At 54.2% G+C, this 25,051-nt stretch overlaps 1 protein-coding gene across 1 annotated transcript; it reads left to right on the top strand.

Annotated features, from left to right (window-relative positions):
- Positions 1-606: 606 nt before the first annotated feature.
- MYBPC2 (myosin binding protein C2) lies at positions 607-25,051 on the top strand. The gene is made up of 28 exons (XM_032612636.1): positions 607-687; positions 1,798-1,887; positions 2,407-2,493; positions 2,643-2,791; positions 3,111-3,228; positions 4,046-4,094; positions 4,282-4,341; positions 6,476-6,669; positions 6,917-7,049; positions 9,217-9,341; positions 9,432-9,537; positions 11,038-11,210; positions 12,653-12,818; positions 13,889-13,995; positions 14,234-14,263; positions 14,459-14,598; positions 15,706-15,865; positions 15,955-16,059; positions 16,501-16,689; positions 17,143-17,277; positions 18,748-18,915; positions 19,071-19,159; positions 19,260-19,455; positions 19,715-19,854; positions 21,139-21,298; positions 21,663-21,799; positions 23,290-23,476; positions 24,922-25,051. Exons 1-28 carry the CDS (start codon positions 669-671, stop codon positions 24,930-24,932), a joined length of 3,423 nt encoding a protein of 1,140 aa, XP_032468527.1. The 5' UTR covers positions 607-668; the 3' UTR covers positions 24,933-25,051.

Raw genomic sequence — 25,051 nt, 5'->3', positions numbered from 1 at the left:
TGGGACTCCGGAGTCCCCGACACTCAGTGCCCTCCCTGCGGGCACAGAGACCTCCCCCCCGCCTCCCCCGCGGCCATCCTGCCTACCCTGGGAAACCGGACCCTCCCTCCCGGCTCCGGTTTCCCGAAAACTCCTGACTTGCAGATACTAAGAATGGCTTTCTAGACCCTGTCTTCCCCACCATCCTCAACCCCCATGCCGGAGTTCTGGCTCAGAGCCCTCACCCACTTCAGACCCCAGTCCTTTACAGTCCCTCCGCCTAGGACCCAAGAGTCCAGGCCCTCATCCTTCTTTCTCTGGGACCCAAAAATCTGGACTCCAGGTCCCTTCTGCACCTGGACCCAGGAGTCCAGGCCCTCAGGCCCCCTTTCCTCAGACCCGGGAGTCACCCGCCTCCGGCACGTCCTCCCTCGGACCCAGGTGTCGGAACCCCAGCCCCTCCTCCCTGGGGACCTGGCATTCAGCCATCTCTCCTTGTCCAGCTGTTATTTCTCGCCCTTTCGAACACACAGGCGGAATGTGGGGCTGCAGGGGAGGGTGGGGAGGCGCGTCTGATGCCTCCCAGGGCCTCCTGGGAGTCTCTGGACTCCTTAAAGGGCTCCACCTGTCCTCCTTAAGGCCCATCGGGACACAGCTGCGGTCAGAGGAGAGGGAGCGGGTCCGCCGACATGCCTGAGGAAAAACCAGGTGGATTTGGGGACTCCCTCCCTATGTGGAGACGCGATTCTGTTTTCTGAATGGGGACTGGGGGCTTCTCCCTCCATAGGATTGGGAGAATGGGGTGCCTTCTCTGTGTGGGGAGGAGCTCCCTTCCTTGTGTGGGATAGGAGGGTCCCATACTTGTGTTAGGTGGGAGGGGGTTTCCCCTTCCCTGTGGGGTGGTAGGGGTTCCTTTCTCTGTAGGGAGTTGGGGGTTTATCTCTGGGTGCAGATGGAGACTCTCTGATTATGAATTTGTGTCCCTTTTTCTCGTTGAGGATGGGAGTCCTGTGGTTGTAGACTGCGGAGTCTTTGCAGGGCGTTTGGGGTCCTCTACATTTGGGGATGGGGTCTTCTGGGAAGGGACCAGGGTCACTTCTCTGAGTGAGGATTGGGGTCTTTCGCTGCAGGGGAATGAGGTCCTCATGTGCCTAGGTATTAGAGGTTCCTCTCTGTGTGGTGAGGAGAGACTTCTCTGTACAAGGTTGAGGGGACCTCATTTCAATGGGAATTGGGGCTTCCCCGTGTAGGAATTAGGGGACATTCTCCATATAGAGGCTGGAGAGCCTTTCTTTATGTGCAGTTTTGGGGCCCTTCTTTGAATGGGACTGGAGGCATTTCTTTATATTCGGTTGGGGCTTTCTCTCTATGAGGCAGTGAACAGAGGAGACACAAGCCCCCAGGGAGGACCCCTCCTCCCGGGGTGTCCAGTCCGCTGGCACCAAACCAACCAGGCTGAGGGATGGTGGTCCAGCCCCTCGCCGCAGCTGGGGCCCCAGCGGGCCAGGTGCCAGCAGGCAGGACGGGTGAAAGATGCTGTGGTCAGCACGCGTATCCAGTTTCCAGCCCAGGGGAAGAGCTAATTATACCTCCAAGACCTAAAAGGTCAGAGCCTGGTGGCCTGGGTGGTTGGGGCATGGCCTGCCTGGGGCAAGGAGGAACCGGATCTCACAGACTCTGGGATTAGAGATAAATTTACACCTGGACTGCTGGACTCCAGATTCCGAAGGAGGAGGGGCCCAGGGACCTGCACTCCTGGGTTCTGGAAGAGGGGAACGCTGAGCACATGCTCAACTGTGAATATCTCCTGCCTCACAGCGGCCAAAAATGCCCCCGCAGACAAAGATGCCACCAAACCGGCTCCCAAGGAAGCCCTGCCTCAAGAGGCTCGTGCAGAGCCCCCCAAAGGTGAGATGGTGTTCCAGAGGGCCGGGCAGAAGCTGGCACCTTATCCCCCAGCTTCCGCTGGCCCCTCTGTACCTTCCCGCTCTCTCTCCTTTAGCCCACCCTCCCCACAGCTCCAGTGCTGACCGCCCTCCCCTGCTCACAGCCTTCCCTGGCTCTCCAGTGCCTCCAGGAGAGAGCCTAGCCCCTCAGCCTGGCCTTCAAGCCCACAGCAACTGGCTCATTCATCACCGAGTCCTGCCCAGCTCTGAATGCCCCAGTCTATCCTCTCCTACCCCAAAGCCCCATTTAAGACCATCCGGTTCACAGATGGGGAAACTGAGGCCCAAAGGGGCGGGGAACCTGGTCACGCAGCTACCTGGATGAAGCGTGATCTCTCCCAGGTCAGGAGAAGCCACTGTGCCCCAAGGTCTTTGACTGCTGAGCAGAGGGTCCCTCATTCACTCTCAACCCCGCCCCCAAAGTGGCCTGCCGTCCCCTCCCTGGCCGGCTTCAGACCCCCTAATCCTGTCTCCTGAGCAGAAGCCCCACCTGAGGACCAGTCTCCCACCGCTGAGGAGCCCACGGGCATTTTCCTGAAGAAGCCAGACTTTGTGTCGGTGGAGACTGGTGAGGGGTGCCTCGGGGAGGATCGGGTGGGGGCTGGGCTCCTGGGTCTGAGGGAGGCGGGGCTGGGGTCTCCCGGCTTCCCAGGTTTCTCCGTAGAGTCTTATGACTCCTGCCTGGCCATTCTCTCCCACCCCTCCACCCCCGCCCAGGAAAGGATGCCGTGATCTTGGCCAAGTTGAACGGGAAAGAGCTGCCGGACAAACCAGCCATGAAGTGGTTCAAGGGGAAGTGGCTGGAGCTGGACAGCAAGAGTGGGGCCCGATTCTCCTTCAAGGAGTCCCACGACTCTGCCAGCAATGTGAGGACCCTGTGGGGACTCGAGGGCTTGTGGGCCAGGGCTGGAGATCAGATCGTGTGGAGCTGCTTGGTAGGGGTTGTGCCGGGCAGGAGGGAAGAATGTTTGGGCCGGGGCAGGGTGCACCTGGGCACGGCGTGTGCGTGCCCAGAGAGCTCTCAGGGTCAGGGACGCAGGCCCCCAGAGGCCAAGATTGTCCAGGCATGGGAAGAGACAGCTGGCCCTTCCTGGGGGCCCTCAGAGTTGTGAGGTGGGCTCTGGGGGAGGTGGGGTGGCACTGGGGGTCGGACATGTGCACCCATACCCCTGGCCTGGCCCCCAGGTATACACCTTGGAGCTGCACATCAGGAAGGTGGTACTGGGTGACCGCGGGGATTACCGCCTCGAGGTCAAAGCCAAGGACATCTGTGACAGCTGTACCTTCAAAATTGATGTGGAGGGTACGCTGGCGGGGGTGGGGGTCAGAGGTCTTGGGTCTGGTTGGGGGGATGGATCTGTCAGCCAGGTGTGGGGAGAGTATACTGATGTGGGGACAAGGCGGGCACAGGTCTTCGGAAGATGGAGCACAGAGGCAGGGGTCAGGTTGTTCAAAATAGGGTAGACAATCTACCGGCTTAGAGGGTGAGGAGGTGTAGATTTGGGGGTGAAAAGGTTCCAGGTTTGGGGGTGTTCACGTGGAACTTAGGTGGTGAGTTATGTAGATTCCAGGGTCACAGTGTACAAGCTTGAGAAAGTGGCAGTAAGGGCTCGGGAAGTGAGGGTGTCCCAGGTTTTTTTTGATTTTTGTTTTTTTAAAGTATAATTTCCATTTTATTGTCTACTGTTTATTTCAGGGGAGTCTAAGGGTGGACAGGTTTAGGGTGAGGGTATACAGGATTGATGGGAGGCTACACAGATTTGGGAGCATGTGTATGGAACTCTGAGAGTGTACAGGTTTTGGGGTATCTGCAGCCCAGGTTGTGTGGGGACTTAAACATGGAGGGCACAGGGAATGAGGCTGCCCAGCCCCGGGGAGAAGGGCCAGCCGGCCCAGGTATGAGGGGGATACAGGCCGCTGAGAGAGGGTGGTGCATGGCAGCCAGGGAAATGCGTCTACAAGCAGAGGGTGTCCAGGCCCAAGTGAGAGGGTGTGCTGGCCCAAGAGATGGAGGAAAAGGGGTCTGGGGGAGGTGGTGCAGGCCCGGGGTGGGCACTCTTGGTCTTAGATCAGGCCTTGCCTCCAAGCTCACCTTCCCTTCCCCCATTGCCTCTCCCCAGCACCCCATCAGGACTCCGCTGGGCAGAGTCTAGAAAGCTTCAAGCGTTCGTAAGTGACCCTGGACCCTGGGGAGGGGCAGGAGTATGTCCTGGTGCCAAGGACCGTGGGAGGGTGTCCCTTGGGAGGGGCAGCTGTGGGAGAAGGGGAGGATCAGGGAGGGCAAGGAGTGGGGACCCAGGGTGAGTCTGAGGGTCGGGACCTCCATGGGGTTCACACTCCCTCTCAACGGCCACAGGGGTGAAAAGATGCCGGAAGACAAAGGTGAGCTGGATTTCAGCAGCCTGTTGCAGAAGAGGTGAGTCCACCCCGCCTGGCACAGAAAGGGGAGATGGGGCCTCAAGGAGGAGAAGGGTGGTGGGTGAGGCCCCCCTGCCCCCCGTTGCTTCCCCACTGCCATCCCGGGACTCTGCCTCCCCTCCATCTACCCATTCCTTGCCCACCCAGCCACCTGTCCGTTCACCCAACCACCCATTCACCCACACCCCTACCCACAGCCCCACCCAACCAACAATCTGCCCATCAATTCTCCTACCTACCCACCCTTTAACCCATCGTCCTCACATCCACTTTCCTGTCCACTCAGGCTCCAGTTCACCTACTCATCCACCTGGTCACCCAACCAACCATCCATCCATCCACTTGTCCATTCACCCACCCACCAGGCTGTCCACTCATCCATCCATCCAGCCAGCTATTTATCCATCTACCAACCAACCCACCCACTCATCAGTCTGCCCACTCGTCTATTCAGGCAACCAGCTACCTATTTATCCATCTACGAATCTACGCATCCACCTACCTGCCCACCGCCCATCCATCTGCCCACATATCCATTCATCTACCCGCCTCTTCCCACTTGTCCATCCATGCATCAGCCATTACACTCAGCCACCCATTCATTCATCCTTCACCCACCTACTGCATCATCCACTTCCCCATCTATCGAGGCACCCATCTATCCACGTTTCCACCAGCCATCTGTCTACCATGCATCCACCTTCCCATCTGCACCTGTATCTCTCTTTCAACTGAGTCCAACATCCCACCCATCTACTCATCCACCTACCCATCTAGCCAGGCTTTCCTCTGTCAACTGTTCACCTCTTCAACGGCACACCCGTCCTCCCAGATAGCTCTCTGTTAGACTCATCTATATGAAGTTGCTATTCTGTAGGTAAAAAATGATTGAATATTGGCAATTTCATATTATTCTACAGGATGCTTGTCCAATCACTCAGTTATTCATTATCTGCTGGTCCACGGATCCATCCTTCTACTCACTCAACTACCTCCATAACCAAATCCCCAGAAACTCCATCTACTAATAGATTCATCTGTTTGTCTTTACCCAGCCAACCATCTTCCCAGGCATCTTCCATCAACATATTCACCCAACTGCTCACCCGGCCATCTGCCACCAACTCATCAATCCACCCACTTACCCAGCCATCCTCCATCAACCCATCCACCTGTCTTAATGCCAACCATCCCCTACCAACCTACCCATCCATTGACCCATTCATCCATCAACTTAGCCATCCATGGACCCCTCCACGCATTTACCAGTTCCCCACCTAATGCTCTGTACATCAATCCAGATATTCATATGTCCCCCAAATTCACCCACTCATCTATCCTTCTTTTGTTCCCTCCCCTTCCTTCCTTCTTTCCAGAGGTTCACTCTCTCTCACTCATCAAACATCTTCTGAGGCCTCCCGTCTACCAGGCCCTGATCAGGGGACAGGGAGAAGTTTGACTGGTTCCCTGACACTGAGTCGCTCATTGCCTTGGGAAGATGGGTCTGATCCAGCAGACACAGACACAGACCACGACTGTTTAGTGTGGTCAGAGAGAAGGTCCCACGAGGGCCTTGTGAGAGCTCAGAGTGAGGGCAACTGAGATGCTGGCAGGACAGGTGGTGCCTCATGGAGGAGGGAACTTCGGTACTAGCATTTGTAGGATTGAAGAGCAGGTGGAGATGGGTCATCCAGGCAGGGAAAGACGTTGTGCAAAGGCTGGGATGCAGGAGCGAGCCCAGAGTGCTCAGGAAAAGGCAAGTAGGGTGGTTTGGATAGTTGTGGGAGTGTGATGGGACAGAGGGCGAGGTTGTGATTTCGAGGCTGAGTGGCTGGGGTTTCTTCCTGAGGGCAATGGGGAGCTATGGAGGAGTTTTGAGCAGGGAAGGGGTGGCATCTGATGTGGGGGTCAGAAATAGCCCTCTGGGGCCAAATGGGGAACCGACTGGATGTGAAGAGATGAGATGAGGTCAGGAGGCCAGGGAGGAGGCTGGGGCAATGGTTCAGGTGGGACAAGATAAGGAATAACAGACCCAGAGAGAGAAAGTGACACAGCAAGTGAGTGGAGAAGGCAGAGGGAGACCCTCACCTCCTCACTCCCTGGTGGCCCCGGCCTGTTCTCTCCACCTTCAGGCAGGTGGTTGAGGAGGAGAAGAAAAAGAAGAAAGATGACGATGATCTAGGCATCCCGCCTGAGATTTGGGAGCTCCTGAAAGGGGCAAAGAAGAGCGAGTATGAGAGGATTGCCTTCCAGTATGGCATCACTGACCTCCGGGGCATGCTGAAGCGACTCAAGAAGGCCAAGGTCGAGGTCAAGAAGAGTGCAGGTCAGTGCTGGTCTGAGGGGAGACGGGCCCTGCCCATAGGGACTCCAGCACCGTAGGTATCTGATGTTTGGACCCTGGACTTATCTTTTGGAGGTCCTAATCTGAGGAGTAATAGAGATGCCAGTTCTCAGGGGCCTCCAAGTTCACAGGAGACTCTCTGACCTTGGTGGTCTGGGGAGGGAGACTTGACAGCTCAGGACAGTGAGAACCTCTCAGCTCCATCCCTCTTGCATCCTTCCATCTCCAGCCTTCACGAAGAAGCTGGATCCAGCCTACCAAGTGGACAGAGGCAACAAGATCAAGTTGGTGGTAGAGATTAGCAACCCAGACCTTCCCCTCAAGTGGTTCAAGAACGGCCAAGAAATCAAACCAAGTAGCAAGTATGTGAGAGGGGCAGTCCCCGGGTTGGGGGGTATCCAAGTCCCAGAGAGACAATCCAGAAATAAGGCTGGCCACTCTTAACCCAGAAAGGGCACTCCCTCATCCATATGAAAAGTGCAAATACCTCGGTAGAAAAACAGACAAAGGCGATGAAGAACAGGAATTCAGTTAGAAGAAACCCAAGTAGCTAATTCACTAAGTACATATTCAACCTTGCAAACAAAACCACCATCACCAATAATAATAACACAAGTCAAAACAACGGTCTTGGGACTTCCCTGGTGGCCCAGTGGTTAAGACTCTGCACTTCCAATGTAGGAGGCCCGGGTTCGATCCCCGGTCAGGGAATTAAGATCCCGCATGCCACAGCTAAGACCCGGCGCAGCCAAATAAATAAATAAAATAAATATTAACAAACAAACAAACAAAAACCCCACCAACGGTCTTTCTGCTCTCCAAATGGGCAAAAACTTTACAAAATGATAAAATCTGGACTCCCCTGGCAGTCCAGTGGTCAAGACACAGTGCATCCACTGCAGGGGGTGCGGGTTCGATCCCTGGTTGTGGAACTGAGATCCCTCTATGCCTCATGCCGGGGTGCAGCCCCCCCCCAAAAAATGATAAAACCTAGTGCTGGAGAAGACATAGAGAAATAGGTCCACATGTTATTGGTGGGAATGTAAATTGGCAAATCTCCAAAAGGGCAGTGTATTCCAAAGCCTTTATCTGTTTTTAAAATATTTCTTTATTTTGGCTGTGCCAGGTCTTAGTTGCGGCATGCGGGATCTAGTTCCCCGACCAGGGATTGAACCCAGGCCCCCTGCATTGGGAGAGCGGAGTCTTACCCGCTGGACCACCAGGGAAGTCCCCGCAAAACCTTTAGATCGTGCAAGCCTAGGTATTTATCATAAGAGCATGGTCATGGTTATGTATATTTAGCTGCAAGGATGTTCACTGGAACATTTGCTGCTGTAGCAAAACGTCAAATAACCAAAACATACAATTCCATGTTCAGGTGCTGTGCGGTCACTAAAAAAGATATTCGAAAATTTATACTAACGCGGGAAGCTGTTCAGGATTATTGTTACGTTGTTATGAAGCAGAAACTAACACCCCATGGTAAAGCAATTATACTCCAATAAAGATGTTAAAAAAAGAAAAAAACAGATTAGTGTCACGTGCGGAAGCACAGTGCTCATCTCCGCTTCACAAAATGTTAATCTGCATGTAGATTAGCTATAAAAAGATTGGAAAGAGAGAGGCCAAAATATTTGTAGCTGTGATCTCTTGATGATACAATTATGGATGCGTTCTATTTTTATTATTTTCCCCTTGGCTGTGTTTTCCAAATTTCTCATCACGAGCATTTTGGATAAGATAAAAATTATGTTAATTAAGTTACAGGTTAGGCTTCCCTGGTGGCACAGTGGTTGAGAGTCCGCCTGCCGATGCTAGGGGACACGGGTTTGTGCCCCGGTCCGGGAAGATCCCACATGTCGCGGAGCGGCTGGGCCCGTGAGCCGTGGCCGCTGAGCCTGAGCGTCCGGAGCCTGTGCTCCGCAACGGGAGGGGCCACAGCAGTGAGAGGCCCGCGTACCGCAAAAAAACAAAACAAGACAAAAAAAAGATACAGGTTAGGTTGCCGTAACAGAGTCCCCAGAACATATTAATTTAGAGAGAAAGATACTTCTGGCGGATTGAGCTAGACGCAGGTTCCATATTTTTTGGCTACACCATTTCTTGTGGTGTTGTCCTCATCTGCATGATTGAAGCGGGTCATGGGCACATGTGCGTCTATCAGACAGGAAGCTGGAAGGAGAGAAGTCTAGAACAAGCACCGCAAAATTACAGATGACCTTGCAGTTATGCCATCACATCCATTCACATTCCGTCGGTCCAAGCTCAGTGGTGAGGCCCGCCCAGCCACAAAGGAGGCTGGGAAATGTAGTTGTCTAGGTGGGTCGCTGTGTGTCCCTGCTAAATGGAAGAAGACGGATATGGGTGGACGGTTAGTATTTCTGCTGTGGTTACGTAAATACTAGAAATTGGACCATTGATCTCCTCCCACACAATTTGGCTCTGAGAGGGAGTGGCTTGTCCTGAGGATAGATGGGTGGATGCAGAATCTCCTCCATGCCCTGGCTTGAGCTGAGACTTCTGTGTCAGGTACGTGTTTGAGAATGTTGGTAAGAAGCGAATTCTCACCATCAACAAGTGTACACTGGCGGACGATGCTGCTTATGAGGTCGTCGTCAAAGATGAGAAGTGTTTCACTGAGGTCTTCGTCAGAGGTGAGGCCGGGATTTGGGCGTGAGCTTGGGGAGTGGGGCTCTGGAGGGGATCCTGAGACTACTGACCTCCTGTCGCCCCGCGCCCCACAGAACCCCCAGTCTTGATTGTCACACCCCTCGAGGACCAGCAGGTGTTTGTGGGTGACCGGGTAGAAATGGCAGTGGAGGTGTCAGAAGAGGGTGCCCAAGTCATGTGGTAAGTGACTCTTGACCCCTGATCTCCATACAAATGCCCACAGTGTCTTTGTCTCAGTCTTGATCTTTAGGACCTCTCTCTCTCTTTTTTTTTTAAATTAAATTTTATTTATTTATTTTTGGCTGCATTGGGTCTTCGTTGCTGCGCGCGGGCTTTCTTTAGTTGAGGCGAGCAGGGGCTACTCTTCCTTGCAGTGTGCGGGCTTCTCACTGCCCTGGCTTCTCTTGTCACGGAACACGGGCTCTAGGCCCGCGGGCTTCAGTAGTTGTGGGGCACAGGCTCAGTAGTTGTAGTGCACGGGCTTAGTTGCTCCGCGGCATGTGGGATCTTCCAGGACCAGGGCTCGAGCCCATGTCACCTGCATTGGCAGGCGGATTCTTAACCACTGAGCCACCAGGGAAGCCCCAGGACCTCTCTTGAAGATTTCAGACCTTTAACCGGTAGTTTCCAGGAGACCTCAGCCTTTCTCGATAAAGCCTGATCCTCACCCATGACCTCTTTCTGAAACTTCTGACCTCTCCCCATCCCATCCTCTTCCAGGTCTTTTTCCTGATCCCTGCTATTTCTGATTCTTTAAGTTATTTATTCACCCATTCAACCAATTATCCATGCTTTGACTATTCATTCATGTACCCATCCATCCATCTCCCCAGCCCCCAATCCATCCATCCATCATCTCTCCATCCATCCCATTGATTCATCCATCCATCCACCCACCCGTCCACCCACTCACCCGTCTACCCATCCATTCGTCCATTCTTACATCTATTCCCCCATCCAACAAGTATTTATTGAGCACCTGTTGTGTGGTGACACTCTTCCATGTATTGGAGAGAAAATGGAGAGAATATATATTAACATGGCACCTGCCCTTGTGGAGTTTATGATCTGGCAAACTGCTGGGGTGGAGTGTGTGTGTGTGTGTGTGTGTTGGAGACAGAAACAGGCATTAATAAAGTCATCACACAAATAAATATCAAAGTTCTATTTTGACAAATACTGATGTCGCAGAGGATCAATAACTGATGCTATAACCTCTTTTTAATAGGAGAAAAGGACTCAGGAGGTCAGGGAAAGCTTCCTGGAGGAGGTGATGATTGAGATGAGGTTCGAATGATGAGGAGGTAGAAGTGAAGTGGGAGGACTGGCCCAAGCAGGGAAGCACCATTTACTGAGGCCACAATATTTGACATCTCTCTGTGACCCCGAACTTCCTCCATGTTCTGACCTCTCCCCATGACCCTTTTTTTGTGTCTCCTGACCTCCAACTGAGACCTGTGGCCTGCCACCTCTTCTTCCTCTTTTTCTCCCCAACCCCCACCTGTGATCCATCCATTCTAGACACCTCTGTCAACCTTTGTCTCTCCTCCTTTTCGTGATCTCCCTTCTGACTCCTGATTCCTGCTCAGGACTGTCTGTCTGGCCCCTCACTCACCTCTGACATCAGACTCCAGCCTAAGCGGGCCCCTCACTTCCCCCCTTCCTGTCCCCTCCACCCAGGATGAAAGACGGCGTGGAACTGACGCGGGAGGATTCCTTCAAGTCCATGTACCGCTTCAAGAAGGATGGGAAGCGTCACATCCTCATCTACTCGGAAGTGACCTTGGCGGACGGCGGTCACTACCAGGTCATGACCAATGGCGGCCAGTGTGAGGCGGAGCTCATCGTGGAAGGTAGGGGGCCTCCCGGTGGGGCAGGGAGCCGCACCGTGCATGCTTCAACACGCCACTCGAAGTCGCCCAAGCCCCAAATCTTGGAGCTGTCCCTGACTCCTTCTTTGCCTCATACCCTACATTTGATTCACCAGCAAATCACGGTGGCTTCACCTTCAAAGGATACTGAATCTCACCACTTCCCTCCACCTCCATTGCCCTCACCTGGCCCAGGTCTCCATCCCCCCCCTCATACCCTGGACTGTGGCAATAGCCTCTTCACTGCTCTCTGTTTCTACACTTGTGCCTCAACCCCGACTCCAGCCAGAGTGATCCTTGTAAAATGTCGGGTGGTGAAAACTGAACACATTCTGTGGTCTAGTTCACAGGACTGGACCCATGTCGGTTTCCTGGTTTGGATAGTGGACTACTGTTACGAGAGATGTCACCATTGGGGGGAACTGGGTGAAGGGTACATGGGACTCTATGTGCTATTCCCCCCCCCTTTTTTTTCTATGTGCTATTTTCACAAACTCCTGTGAGTCTGTAATATTTTCAATATAAAAAGTAAAAAAAAAAAAAAAAAAAAAAAAGCCCGAGTCATTGATAGGCTAGATAAATGATGGTAGTTCCCTCTGTAGCCATAAAAAAGGATAATTTTTAGTTAGTGATTTGGAAGGGTTTCCAAGATGTATTATTAGGTGAAGAAGCAAATATGCCACTATTTGTATGGAGGGGAAAGAGAGGAAGCAAGGGAAGGAGGGAGGGAGGAAGGAAGGAAAGAAGGAAAGAAAGAAAGGAAGGAAGAAAGAAGGGAATGAACTGTGTGTACATCTTTGCTTTTCTGGCTATGAACTGGCTATGGTGTCTTTGGAGAAGGGATCGAGACCGGTACGATTGGAAGTGGGTGGGTGAGAGATTTCCCGCTCTATATCTACATCCTCTTGTCATTTTATTTTTAAGCCATACAAGTGCATTGTTTTATTTAAAAAATTAAAAAGAAAATGTAAGTCAGATCGCAGCCATGTTCCCAACACCCTCCAGCAGTTTCCACCTCACTCGGAGTCAATGCAAAGTGCTCTCCATGGCCCACGGGATGTGTCCTGCCTGTGCCGTCTCCCACGTCTGCTTTGCTCCCTCCGCACCAGCCTGCTGGCTGTTTCCCAAACCAACAAGCCTGCTTTCCTCTGCAGGACCTTTGCACATGCTGTGCCCTCTACCTGGGAGCCTTCTGCGGCCTCCCTGCCATCCCTCAGGCCTCATCGCTCCCTCTAGTTATTGGTTTATGTGTTTCCCATTCACTGTCTGTCTCCCCACTAGAACGTGAGCTCACGAGGCCCACAGATTGTTTCACGGCCAGAATCCCAAGAACCTGGGACACTGCTTGGCCCATAATGGGTGTTCGCGAATCTTTGTGGACTGCCCACAGTTTGATGGCCCCATCTCCTTCCCTCCCCATCCAGAGAAACAGCTGGAGGTCCTGCAGGACATTGCAGATGTGACGGTGAAGGCCTCAGAACAGGCCATGTTCAAGTGTGAGGTGTCCGATGAGAAGGTCACGGGCAAGTGGTACAAAAATGGAGTCGAGGTGCGGCCCAGCAAGAGGATCACCATGTCCCACGTCGGGAGGTGCGGAGTGGACCGCGGACGTGGTCTGCAGACTTTGTGGTTTAAAAGAACAAGGGTTTAGGGAATTCCCTGGCGGTCCAGTGGTTAGGACTCTGTTCTCACTGCCATGGCCTGGGTTCAATCCCCGGTCGGGGAACTAAGGTCCCACAAACCATGCAGGACTGCGAAAAAACAAACGACAACAATAAAACACAAGGGTTTATTTCATTGTGAGTCTCAGGGTTGGTGGGAGGCTGGCTGATCTCGGACGGCCATCTTCCTGGGCTCCCTCAGGCCCTCATCTGGGTCAACTGGGCTGCCTCCACTCTGGTTCGTGGGACGTCTCATTCCCCAGGAGGCTGGTCCTGGCATATTCACGTGGCCAACACAGGTGTCCCGAGAGAGAGCAGAAGCGAAGAGGGCCTCTGAGGGCTGGGCTGGGCGCTGTCCCAGTGTCACTTCCACTATATCCTATGGGGCAAAGGAGGTCACAGGTGGCAAGGTCTCCTTGCAAGGGTCACGGCTACAGGACAGGAAACTTGTGACTATATTTGCAAACAGTCAGTTTTGGCGGGGAGGCCATCTAGCTAGGGAAACGGGGCTGGAATTCAAAGCGTAGCACGTGGACACCTGAGATAAACACCTGGTAATCTGCAGAATGCCGAGAACCACTGTGATGCCAGCAGAACATCGTGCCCCTGTGGATTTCCTGATAATAGCTCTTGGCAGACGTAGACTTTTTCTGGGTTCTGTGTAAGGCCCCTGCCTGCTGATGGTGTCAATAATGCTGAGAACTAATCTTAATGCTTTACAGGGCACTTACCAGGTGCCAGGGAGTCTTCTAAATGCCTTACAACAACCCCTTGTAGATTGTGAACATTACCTCTATTTTATAGATGAAGCAACGGAGGCACAGAGAGGTTAAGTGACTTGCCCAAGGTCACACAGCTAGTAAGGGGCAGAGCGAGATTTGGGTCCAGGCACTAGCATTGCATTGAGCACGGGGATCGCATTGTGGCACGTGTTTCTCCGCGGTGGTCCCCAGGGCGACCTGGCCTGACCTTTGCCCTGCACCCCCCCACTCCCCTTAGGTTCCACAGATTGACGATTGATGATGTTCGCCCTGAGGATGAGGGAGACTACACATTTGTGCCCGACGGCTATGCCCTGTCCCTCTCGGCCACACTCAACTTCCTGGGTGAGGATACCTCCTTGTCTCTCCCTGGGTGCCATAGCATCCACCCTCCCAGATCCCAACCCCCTTCAGGATTAAGTTTCCCTAACTGTACGCTGGGGGTGACAGCAGGTGCTTGTGGGAGGAGGGACAGCCATGGGCCTGGATCCACCTCCCAACCCCTCAGGTCCCAGGGTGATGGGGTGTGAGGGGGAGATAAGGGGCCCCATAGACCTAACCATCAGTCTTCTTTGTCCTCCAGAAATCACGGTGGAGTACGTCCCCAAGCAAGGTAGGGACCAGAGGCTGCTGTGGTCCTTAGGCTGGGGGCCTGGACTCCTGGGTCTGAGGGCAGAGGGGCAGGGGACCTGGACCGCTAGTTCTCTGTGGCTGTTGGAAGCCAGCTTCTCAGGAGATCCTCTGGAGGGGATTGGGAGGGCCCAGCTGCCCACTCCCAAGTTGCCCAGAATCTCTCCTCTGCCACCAGAGCCACCAAAGATCCACCTGGACTTCTCGGGGAAGACCTCAGAAAATACAATTGTGGTCGTGGCTGGAAACAAGCTGAGGCTGGACGTGTCCATCACAGGGGAGCCCCCTCCTGTCGCCACCTGGATGAAGGAGGATGAGGTACGTGGAGCTTCCCCTGTGCCCTGACTTCTCCCCCTCAGCTCTGCTGGGTGACTTTAGGCAAGCTGGTTTCCCTCTCTGAGCTTCAGTTTCATTGTCTGTAAAATGAGGAATTTGATTCCTTCTTCAGAGGGTTGTTTTGAAGATTGGAGATTATGTTTGTTCACCACATGGTTCTGGCCTAGCACAAGATGAGTGCTCCAACCATTCATCCATCCATCCATTAACCCATTAATCAATCAACCAATCAGTCCAGCCATCCATTAGTTCATCCATCTAACCATCTTTCCATTCATCAGTTCATTGATTGATTAATGAATTCGTCCAGTAATTAATCCATTTGTCCATTTATCCATGAATCAACCCACTTATCCATCCATCCATCCAACAAATATTTTCATCTTGTATGTTCCAGGCCCTGAAACAGTTCAATTTTTCTTCTCTCCTCTGGGCTTCAGTTTCCTCTTCTGTAAAACGGATAGACTTGACTCAATCTTCATTCATTCCTTCACTCAGCAAACACCCCCTGATGTTTCCTGTATGTCAGGCTCTTGCATAGGCATTGAGGATACAACCATGAATCAGATGCAGCCCCTGCCTTCCTGGAGCCTTCACTTTTGGAGAGAGGCAGACACGTGCCCAGACAGTCACAGTTCAGGGTGATCAGGGCTGAGAGAAAGGGAGGTACCAGAAGCTATGAGGATTCTGTCATAGCAGTCAAAGTGGGCTGTCACTTTCAGCTGAGGGCATCCAGGAGTGCTTTCCAGAAGAGGCGACTTCTGGGTGGGTTCTAAAGGATGGGTAACGGTATAGCAGATAGAGAAGTGGGTCAGGGCATTGCATGCCCTGGGGATCAGCTTTGCAAAATCTTGGGGATGAGACAGGCTGGTGTTTTTAATGAAGGGTGGTGTTTGGAAGGCAAGGAGGGCAGTGGCAGGGGGGTGATGAGGCTGGGGGCAGACCCAGCAGGTCCACTTGTGCTGGGTCCACATCCTGTGTATTGTGTGGTCATGGGGAGCCATTGGAGACTGTTGGGCAGGGGAGGGGTGGAGGCTGGTCTGGGTTTTGAGAGAGGTAGAAAAAGGCCATCTGGTGGGCTGTGTTCAGGTGTTCTCAGGCACCGAGGGCAGGGTCCACATCGAGAAGCAGACAGACACCAGCAGCTTCGTGATTGAGAGCACGGAGCGAGCTGATGAGGGCCGCTACACCATCAAGGTCACCAACCCCGTCGGCGAGGACGTGGCCTCCATCTTCTTGCGGGTTGTGGGTGAGCAGAGGGGAGCAAGGGGGCTGAGCCAGGGGGGGTTCCCCGAGGCCATGAGGTGTCCTCTGACCATCCTGCCTCCCCTTCCCCAGATGTCCCAGATCCCCCGGAGGCTGTGCGTGTCACATCGGTTGGAGAAGACTGGGCCACCCTAGTCTGGGAGCCACCCAAGTATGACGGGGGACAGATGGTCACCGGTGAGTGCCCGTGTGCCACAGTGCCCATGACCTCTGACCTCCCCGTCCCCTGACTTCTCCTTGACCTCCAAGAGTCCCTATAGCATCCTCAGTGACCACCCTCGGAAACTCGGTTTTCCATCTTCAATATCTCACAATCCCTTTTGCCTTCCCTATCATTCTTTACTCCCCAGCAACCTGGGAATCCTCACTTTGGCTAACAGCCTAGGATTTTCTGTGACTCCTTACGCCCTGATTCATGACCTGTGGCCCTTCTTGATCCCTGACCCCATGACGGGTAACCTCTGACTGCTCTGTGACCCTGAGATCAACTCAAGATTCACGGCCTCAGACCTCTCAGAGTCATGTGACCTTTTGATGTGCCTTTGACTGCCCCAGCTGAGCTGGGACCCCAGGCCTCCCCATGACTTCCCACTTCTCTCTGCTTGCGGGGGCCTCCAGGGTACCTCCTGGAGCGGAAGAAGAAGGGCTCTCAGCACTGGATGAAGCTGAACTTCGAGGTCTTCACGGAGACCACCTATGAGTCCACCAACATGATCGAGGGCATCCTCTACGAGATGCGGGTCTTTGCTGTCAACGCCATTGGGGTCTCCCAGCCCAGCGTCAACACCAAGCCCTTCATGCCTATTGGTGATGTCTCTCTGCACCCTCACCGAGCCCCCGCCCACCTCTGACCCATGGCCTGCCCGTCACTGATCTCTAACCCTACACCCTGGCCTTTACTCCCTTGACTCCGCTGACGTCTGTCCCCTCTCATCCAACAACTCAAGACATTGACCCCCCAGCCCCACGCATCCTCCTGACCTCTTCCTGACCCAGTACAACAGCCACCGACCTCTATGATCCTAGACTCCATGCTGTCCCCCGAATATGGCATTGACCTCTGACCTACCACACAGACACCTGCCCCTGCCCTTGGAGACCTCACGATTCCTTGAGATCTTGTTTTAATGACCCGTGATGCCACATCCTTGCTCCCTGACCTTTGGCCCACCATATTGATCCCTTTCCTGACCAGTGACTCCAGCTCTGACCCCTGAGCCCTCATTCACCCCCACCTCCCCTTTCCCTGGATTCTTACAGCACCCACAAGTGAACCCCAGCACCTGACAGTGGAGGATGTGACAGACACCACCACCACCCTCAAGTGGCGGCCCCCAGATAGGATTGGGGCAGGTGGCATCGATGGGTACCTGGTGGAGTACTGCGTGGAAGGCTGTGAGTTACCCCGTCTGGCCTGGTGGGGGGCGGTGGCACACATAGAGTCCCGGTGGGTGTCTGGTCCAGAGGCCTGCAAATAGGGCCGTGCAGGAACAGATCTCTGCCATAGCGAACTGCCCTTCTGTCTGTGCCTGCCTGAATCCCTGGGATGGGATGGGTCAAGCCAGGCCCCCAGTGACCGGCTTGTCCTCTCTCCCTCCCTCTCTCCCTCCCCTACACCCATCCTCCACATAGTGACACCTTTTTATCCATCCATCCAAGTATTTATCTTCTACCTATGTTGCTCCTCCTGTGTTCTATCTAGTTATCCATTCATCTACCCATCCAACCAATCTTTCATCCATCCATCCATCCATCCTTCCATCCATGTATCCTTCCCTCCTTCCTTCCTTCTTTTTCACCTCTTATTTCTCCCTCCCTCCCTCCCTTCTTTCCTTCTTTTTCTCCAGTTGCCCATCCAGTCATCCATCCAACCACCTCTCTATCCATCTGGAAATTTTTTGGATCATTTTAACTATCCATCCATCCAGTAACATTGTTTTCATCCATGTATCTATCGCTTCACCACTGTTTCTTCCCTCCCTCTCTTCTTTCCATCCATCCGTTTGCCTATATGACCATCCAACCGTCTAATTATGCATTGTTTCTCCATCTATCTGTCCATCCTCCTATCCATATTTCCACACATCCCACTCTCAGTCCTCCACGGAACAAACATGTATTGGGCACTGACTCCATGGCAGGCCCAGTGCCTCGGCTCTGGGGATATCTCCGACATGGTCCTCTCACTGGGGAGACAGACAAGGTCATTCTGACACTGTATCCCAGGCTTTAAGTCAGACAGATGTGGGTTCCAATCCTGTCACCTTGTAACTGTGTGACCTTGGGCAAACCTCTAAGCCTCCGTTTCCTCGTCTAAAAATGGCGAAAGCAGTATCCATTTTGACGGGATACATTGATGACAGGATTTGGGGATGCATGTAAATGGTGGAAGGGTGGTCTCTGGTCAATTTCTTCCTTTTCTCTTCCCAGCACTCTCTACCCAGTTCCTACCCTTGCCCACCCCTCCCCAATCTGTCTTTCAGAACCTATTATACTTTTGTTAGAGTTCACTCTGTTGACTGTTGGTCTGACTCACTCTGGTTCACCAACCCATGGCAATAAAACCACGATGGAAAAGCACCCATTTTCAAGCAGGAAATCCGAGGAGCTGTCTGTAACTACCACCCCCAACCCCTTACCCTCTCTGAGCCTCAGTTTCCTCATCTCTAAAATGGGGATAACAGAATGGAGGCAGGAGTTAATGCGCTACCATTAATTAGCTCCAACCTGGTCATAAGAAATGCTCCAGAAATGTCAGCTGCACATTTTCACTGTGGTGGGGCCCTAGGCGCTGAAAGGACACAAACGGAGGGGCACCTAGGGAGGTCTTGAAGGAAGATCCCCAGCCTCGCTCCTCTCTCCTAGCTGACGAGTGGATCCCTGCTAACACGGAACTGGTGGAGCGCTGTGGCTTCACTGTCAAGAACCTCCCCACAGGAGCCAGAGTCACCTTCCGCGTCGTTGGGGTCAACATCGCGGGGCGCAGCCAGCCGGCCACCCTGGCCCAGCCGGTCACCATCCAGGAGATTGTGGGTGAGGGTTCCTGACCCCCGACTCTGCTCTCCTAAAGACCAAGTTGGTGTCATCATTAGGCCCTCCCCCGACAACCTCATCGCCCCTGGTCTGTCTGTCCCTCCGTCGAGTCCCTCTGCCCGGCGCTGAGCCCCTCCCTGGGTTTGTGCACTCAGAGCAACCCAAGATCCGGCTGCCCCGCCACCTCCGCCAGACTTACATCCGCAAAGTGGGGGAGCATATTAACCTCGTCATTCCCTTCCAGGTGCGTCGAGCTGGGGTCGGGGGTGGGGCAGGGGTGAGGGGTCAGCTTCGGCGGGTGAGACCCGGGCTAACCTCGCCGCCCTCCCCGCCTTGCCGCCCAGGGAAAGCCGAGGCCGCAGGTGACGTGGACCAAGGGCGGGGCGCCCATAGACACCTCCCACGTGCTCGTGCACACCAGCGACTTCGACACAGTGTTCTTCGTGCGCGAGGCTGCCCGCTCAGACTCCGGGGAGTACGAGCTCAGCGTGCAGATCGAGAACATGAAGGACACGGCCACCATCCACATCCGGGTCGTGGGTGCGCGGCCCGCAGGCGGCGGCGATGAGGGGGGAGGGGAGGAGATGGGAGGGGATGAGGAGGACCCAGGACAGGGGAAAGTGGAGAGACTGGAACCGGGGAGGGTGTGAGGTGGCAGTGGGGCAGAAGGGGAGGAAATGGGAGTGGGAAAAAGCCTAAGAGAGATCAGAGGGTGTGGGGATGGACAGGGGAGAGGAGGTGAGGCACTGGGCCTTTAGGGATGCTTGGGGTGACTTATAACACGCGCCCCATCTTCCAGAAAAGGCAGGGCCACCGGAGAACGTGATGGTGAAGGAGGTGTGGGGCACCAACGCGCTGGTGGAGTGGAAGCCCCCCAAGGATGACGGCAACAGTGAGATCACCGGGTATTTTGTCCAGAAAGCCGACAAGAAAACCATGGTGAGAGACTAGAGGGGCCCGGGGTGGAGTGGACTTGGGGGGAGAAAAGCTGGCCAGATTGTCAGAGCAGGTGTGTTGTTCCCATTTCCCAGCTGGGGAAACTGAGGCACCGGGAAATTTGGGAGAATGGGCCGGGACAGGGAGGAAAGCCTTTTGGCTGAGATTTGGTGCATAACAGATTTTCTTTTTCTTTTTTTTGGTGGTGCCGGGCGGCTTGAGGGATCTCATTTCCCCGACCAGGGATTGAACCCGGTCCCAGTAGCGAAAGCCTGGAATCCTAATCCCTAGGCCACCAGGGAACTCTTCAATAGGTTTTCTTTTGCTTTCTTTTTGTTTTTGTTTTTTTGTTTGTTTTTTTTTTGCTTTCTTTTTTACTGAGGTAAAATTCCTCTAGCCAAATGTAGCATTAACCGTTTTCAAGTGGCATTTCGCCCCTTCCCAGTGTTGTGCAACCACCCCGTCTATTTAGTTCCAAGACATCTTCATCACCTCAAAAGGAAACCCCTTGTCCGTGAAGCAGCCACTGCCCTTTCCCTCCCACCCAGTCCCTGGCAACCCCCCATCTGCTTCCTGTCCCCGTGGATCGGCCCCTCCTGGACATTTCTTATGGACACAGTCACACACTCTGTGGCCCTTTTGTGTCTGGCTCGTTTCACTCAGCACCGTGTTTTCCAGGTTCATCCCCATTGTAGCAGGTATCCATGCTTCAGTCCTTCTCGTGGCTGAGTACTAGGCCTGTTTTTTGTTTGTTTGTTTTTTGGCGGTACGCGGGCCTCTCACTGTTGTGGCCTCTCCCGTCGCGGAGCACAGGCTCCGGACGCGCAGGCTCAGCGGCCATGGCTCACGGGCCCAGCCGCTCCGCGGCACGTGGGATCCCCCCGGACCGGGGCACGAACCTGTGTCCCCTGCATCGGCAGGCAGACTCTCAACCACTGCGCCACCAGGGAAGCCCCTAGGCCGTGTTATTTTGTTTGATTTTTGTTTTTGGCTGCACCGTGCAGCATGCAGGATCTTAGTTCCCCTACCAGGGATCGAACCTGTGCCCCCTGCAGGGGAAGCATGGGGTCCTAACCACTGGACCGCCAGGGAAGTCCCCTACCAGTCCCTGGTTTGAATGGGGCATGTTTTGCTTGTCCATTCACCCACTGATGGGCACCTGGGTTGTTCCCACCTTCCGGCCATTGTGAACAGAGCTGCTGGGGAACGGTGGGTTTTATGAGCGAGGCGCCCGCTTGGGTCCGTGTCCCTGACTCTCCCGGCCCCTCCCCGTCCCCCATGCCGTAGGAGTGGTTCAACGTCTACGAACGCAACCGGCAAACCTCCTGCACCGTATCAGACCTCATCATGGGCAACGAATACTATTTCCGAGTTTACAGCGAGAACATCTGTGGGCTCAGCGACTCGCCTGGCGTCTCCAAGAACACGGCCTGCATCCTCAAGACAGGTATGGCTACTGCCACCGTTCCGAGGGGGCCAGTCCCAGTTCCCCCTCTCTCTCTCTGTTTTTGTTTTTTTTTTTAATTGGAGTGTAGTTGATTTACAATGTTGTATTAGTTTCAGGTGTGCAGCAAAGTGATTCAGTTATACATATACATATATCCGTTCTTTTTCAGATTCTTTTCCCGTATAGGTTATTACAGAATATTGAGTAGAGTTCCCTGTGCTCTACAGTAGGTCCTTGTTGGTTATCTATTTTAGATATAGTCTCCCTCCCTGCACTCAGAGTTGATGGCACCTGGTGCTGGAGGAGAAGTGGTCCGGGGACAGTGAAGACCAGTCCCCTTACAGGTGTATCACCCCTCCCCCAGGTGTCACCTTCAAAATGCCTGAGTACAAGGAGCATGACTTCCGAACGCCTCCCAAGTTCCTGACGCCTCTACCTGACCGGGTGGTCGTGGCTGGTTACGCTGCAGCTCTCAACTGCGCCATCAGAGGCTACCCGAAGGTGCCGTGTGTGTGTGTGTGTGTGTGTGTGTGTGTGTGTGTGTGTGTGTGCGCGCGCGTGCCCGCGTAGTGTGTGTAATGTGTAACCCTGTGGGGAATTCATCATCAAGGTGAAGCCCCATTGCCTGCCCGCCACACGGGCTCTTCCCCCCCGAGTTCTCTCTCTGCTCGTGGGATTTGCTCACTTTTAACCCATTTCCTGTCTCTCTGCTCTAACCAGAGCCCAAGTCTCAGCTCACTACACTGACTTCCCTCAAAAACAGAACCTTTGGGGCGGAGGGGGTCTAAACCTGCAGGGCTCCTTGGCGTCTTCCTGCCCTGTCTGGTTTCCAGACTACTGTCTGGGAATGTGGACACTTGCAACCTTGAACTCCAAGGACCCACCTAGACCAGCGGCCGGCAAACTACGGCCCTCGGGCCAAATCCGCCTCCACCGGTTTCTCTAAGATATTTTTTTTTTGGCTGTGCCACGTGGCTTGTGGGATCTTAGTTCCCCGACCAGGGATTGAACCCGGGCCCTGGCAGTGATAAGCGCCGAGTCCAAACCACTGGACCCCAAGGGGATAAATAATTTTTAAAACGTTTTTTTTTCTTTTTCTGTTTTGTTATCTTGCTTTCACGTTAATGGTTTGTGTGTGGTCCATGACCCAGAGACCACAGAGCCCCAAAAAGCCTAAAATATTGACTGCCTGGCCCTTTTGACACATTTTGCCAATTTTTAGCGTCAGCTGCTGTAGGCATCCCGTGGGTTCTTTCCTTCACCTCCGCCATCCCCGCTGTCTACTGCTTTATTCACTAACTCCATCCATTCATTTATTCAGCTCATTCATTTGCTTCATTTATTTACATCATTCATTCATTCATTCAACACACGTTTTCAGAGGCTTTCTATGTGCTGGTGATTTGAACAAGGAGTTCCCGTATGTTGGGGGAGACGGCCATGCATTCGAAGTCACACAAATGACTATAAGATTATAAAGGGTGGCGAGTGTGCTAGGGAAATGCAGGCAGTGTGAGAGTGTAAAGTGGGGCATTCCTGTTCCAGTCTAGGACCCGGGAAGTGACAGGGGAACTGAGACCTGAAAGATAGGCAGGCACTGGTTAGGTGAAAAGAGGAGGGGAGAGCAGTATTGGAAGAGGCAAGAGCCAGTGCCAAGGTCCTGAGGTGGGAGCCTGTCTGGTCTGTTTGAGGGACAGTGAGGCAGCCCGTGTGGGCGGAGCAGATGGAAGAAAGGGGTAGGAAGTGAGGGCAGAGGAGTAATGGGGCCAAATCATGCAGGGCCCTATGGGCCACCACAAGGGGTGGGCTCTTCCTCTTACTGAAGAGGAGACTGAGGGTCAGAGAGGAGAAGTGACTCGTCCAAGGTCAGCCAGTCAAAATTAGGAGGTGGCACAGCCAGAAGGGGAACCCAAATCTGCCTCCCAAGGCCCACTTTGCTATCTCCCAGGGTACCCTCTGTCACATGGCTTCCTCTCCACTCTCCTCAACAGCCCAAGGTGGTCTGGATGAAGAACAAGATGGAAATCGGCGGAGATCCCAGGTTCCTGATGAACAACTACATGGGGGTCCTGACGCTGAACATCCGCCGCCCGTCCTCCTTCGACTCGGGGACTTACTCGTGTCTGGCCGTCAACGAGCTGGGGGAGGCCCTGGCCGAGTGCAAGCTGGAAGTCCGAAGTGAGCGTGGGGCGGCCCCCAGCGCACCCCTGCCGACCCTCGTCCACTCCCTTTACCAAGCTAACGGGAGGCCGGTGCTGAGCAGGGCTGAGACCAGAGCCTAGGCAGACCCGGGCCCTCTGCGAGTATGACTGGGAAGCCGATTCAGACCCCAGCAGGGTGTTTCAGGGTGACACGGGGGGAGGGAAGGCAGTTCAGGGTGACACGGGGGGAGGGAAGCCGATTCAGACCCCAGCAGGGTGTTTCAGGGTGACACAGGGGGGGAGGGAAGGCAGTTCAGGGTGTTGTAGGGGTGGGGGAGGGAGAGAGCCTGACCCGGCCTGGGCAGGAGTCTGAGGTTTTCCAAAGGAGCTGAGGGGCAAATAAGAGGTGAATGAGGGCGAGAAGAACTTAGCAAATGATCGCTAAGGCTTCCAGTGTGCCTGGGGAGGTGTGTGGCACAGCACTGAAAGAAACATGGGTAGTGGCAGAGGATGGGGGGGCTGTGGGAGCCCCGAAAAATGAGCCCCCTCCAAAGCCTGTCCCTGTCCCCCTCCTGTCCCCACCTCTCTGCCCCACAGCCCCAGCCTCAGCTGTCCTCCTTCCTGAATTCTGCCCCAGCCTCCTCTCGGGCCTCAGGGCCTCCAGTCTCTCTCTCCGGTTCCGCCTCCGGGCCCTAGAGGGTGCCTGGCCCATATCCACAGTTGACCTGCTCACAGGGCTCTCCAGCAGCCCCGGAACCCTTCATCCTGGGGTCATGGTCCTGCCTCTGCCACCCCCAGCCCCTTTCCAGCCTCAAGCACCCCCCTTTTCCAGCCACACCGAGCAGTTGGCGGTTGGACAAACTGGTTGTGCCGTCTCCTGCTCCTGGGGCTTTGCACATGCTTTTCCCTCGACCCAGAATGCTCTTCCTTGCATCCTCTGCCTTGGGCTTCAGTCCAGCAAGCATCCACCAGCCAAGACTCGCGGGGAGGCTGCTAACCAAGTCCCTCAGAGGCGACTGACGTTCATAGGGGCTTCCAGAGTCCCTCCCTGGCTCTGACGACAGCCCAGGAGACAGAAGGGGCTGCAGACCCTTAGCAAAGCGTCCAGAGGGATGACTCCAAGCACCTCCTGCCTGTCATTCTGAGGCGCTGATCTGCCAGGCCGACCTGTTGATAATTCCTAGGGTTCTGCCGTCCCCCTTATCAACTATTGAATCCGTTCAGAAATACCCCTACTTCAGGATTCCAGTGACGGCTGGTCTCCAGCAGCTGCTCTGTAATCAGAATGTCCCAGTTTGGGGTTCAAAACTATAGGAATCAGGGCTGTATGGAGTTGGGTTGACCAGGTGCCGAGCTAGGTGATGAAGGGAAAACCTGCTCCCCGTGCTGGTCAGGCAAATCCAGTGGGCACAGGCCCGGGGGCGGGGGCGGGTGGTGGTGGGACAAGCATTTTTACCACCCTTTTCTGTTTTCTCCCCACAGTGCCGCAGTGAAGCGCTCTCTCCCACCTGCCAAGATAACTGGCTGCTGGGTCCTAACCCAGACCTCCCCCAACACGTTTCCCTTTCCCGAGTTATCAATGAGAAGATCATAGTCTTGTCTTGGACTCCCA

The sequence above is a fragment of the Phocoena sinus genome, chromosome 19 (genome assembly GCF_008692025.1).
Source record: "Phocoena sinus isolate mPhoSin1 chromosome 19, mPhoSin1.pri, whole genome shotgun sequence".
In the NCBI taxonomy this organism is placed as follows: domain Eukaryota; kingdom Metazoa; phylum Chordata; class Mammalia; order Artiodactyla; family Phocoenidae; genus Phocoena; species Phocoena sinus.
The sequence above is the reverse complement of the archived record's forward strand: the minus strand, read 5'-3'. Positions and strand labels throughout refer to the sequence as shown.

What these genes read in the sequence shown, in the direction of transcription:
- MYBPC2 (XM_032612636.1), top strand. An exon ending in TCGTGCAGAGCCCCCCAAAG is followed by an intron (nt 1,888 to 2,406) that starts GTGAGATGGTGT and finishes TCTCCTGAGCAG; the next exon opens with AAGCCCCACCTGAGGACCAG. An exon ending in GGCCTGCATCCTCAAGACAG is followed by an intron (nt 21,299 to 21,662) that starts GTATGGCTACTG and finishes CCCCTCCCCCAG; the next exon opens with GTGTCACCTTCAAAATGCCT.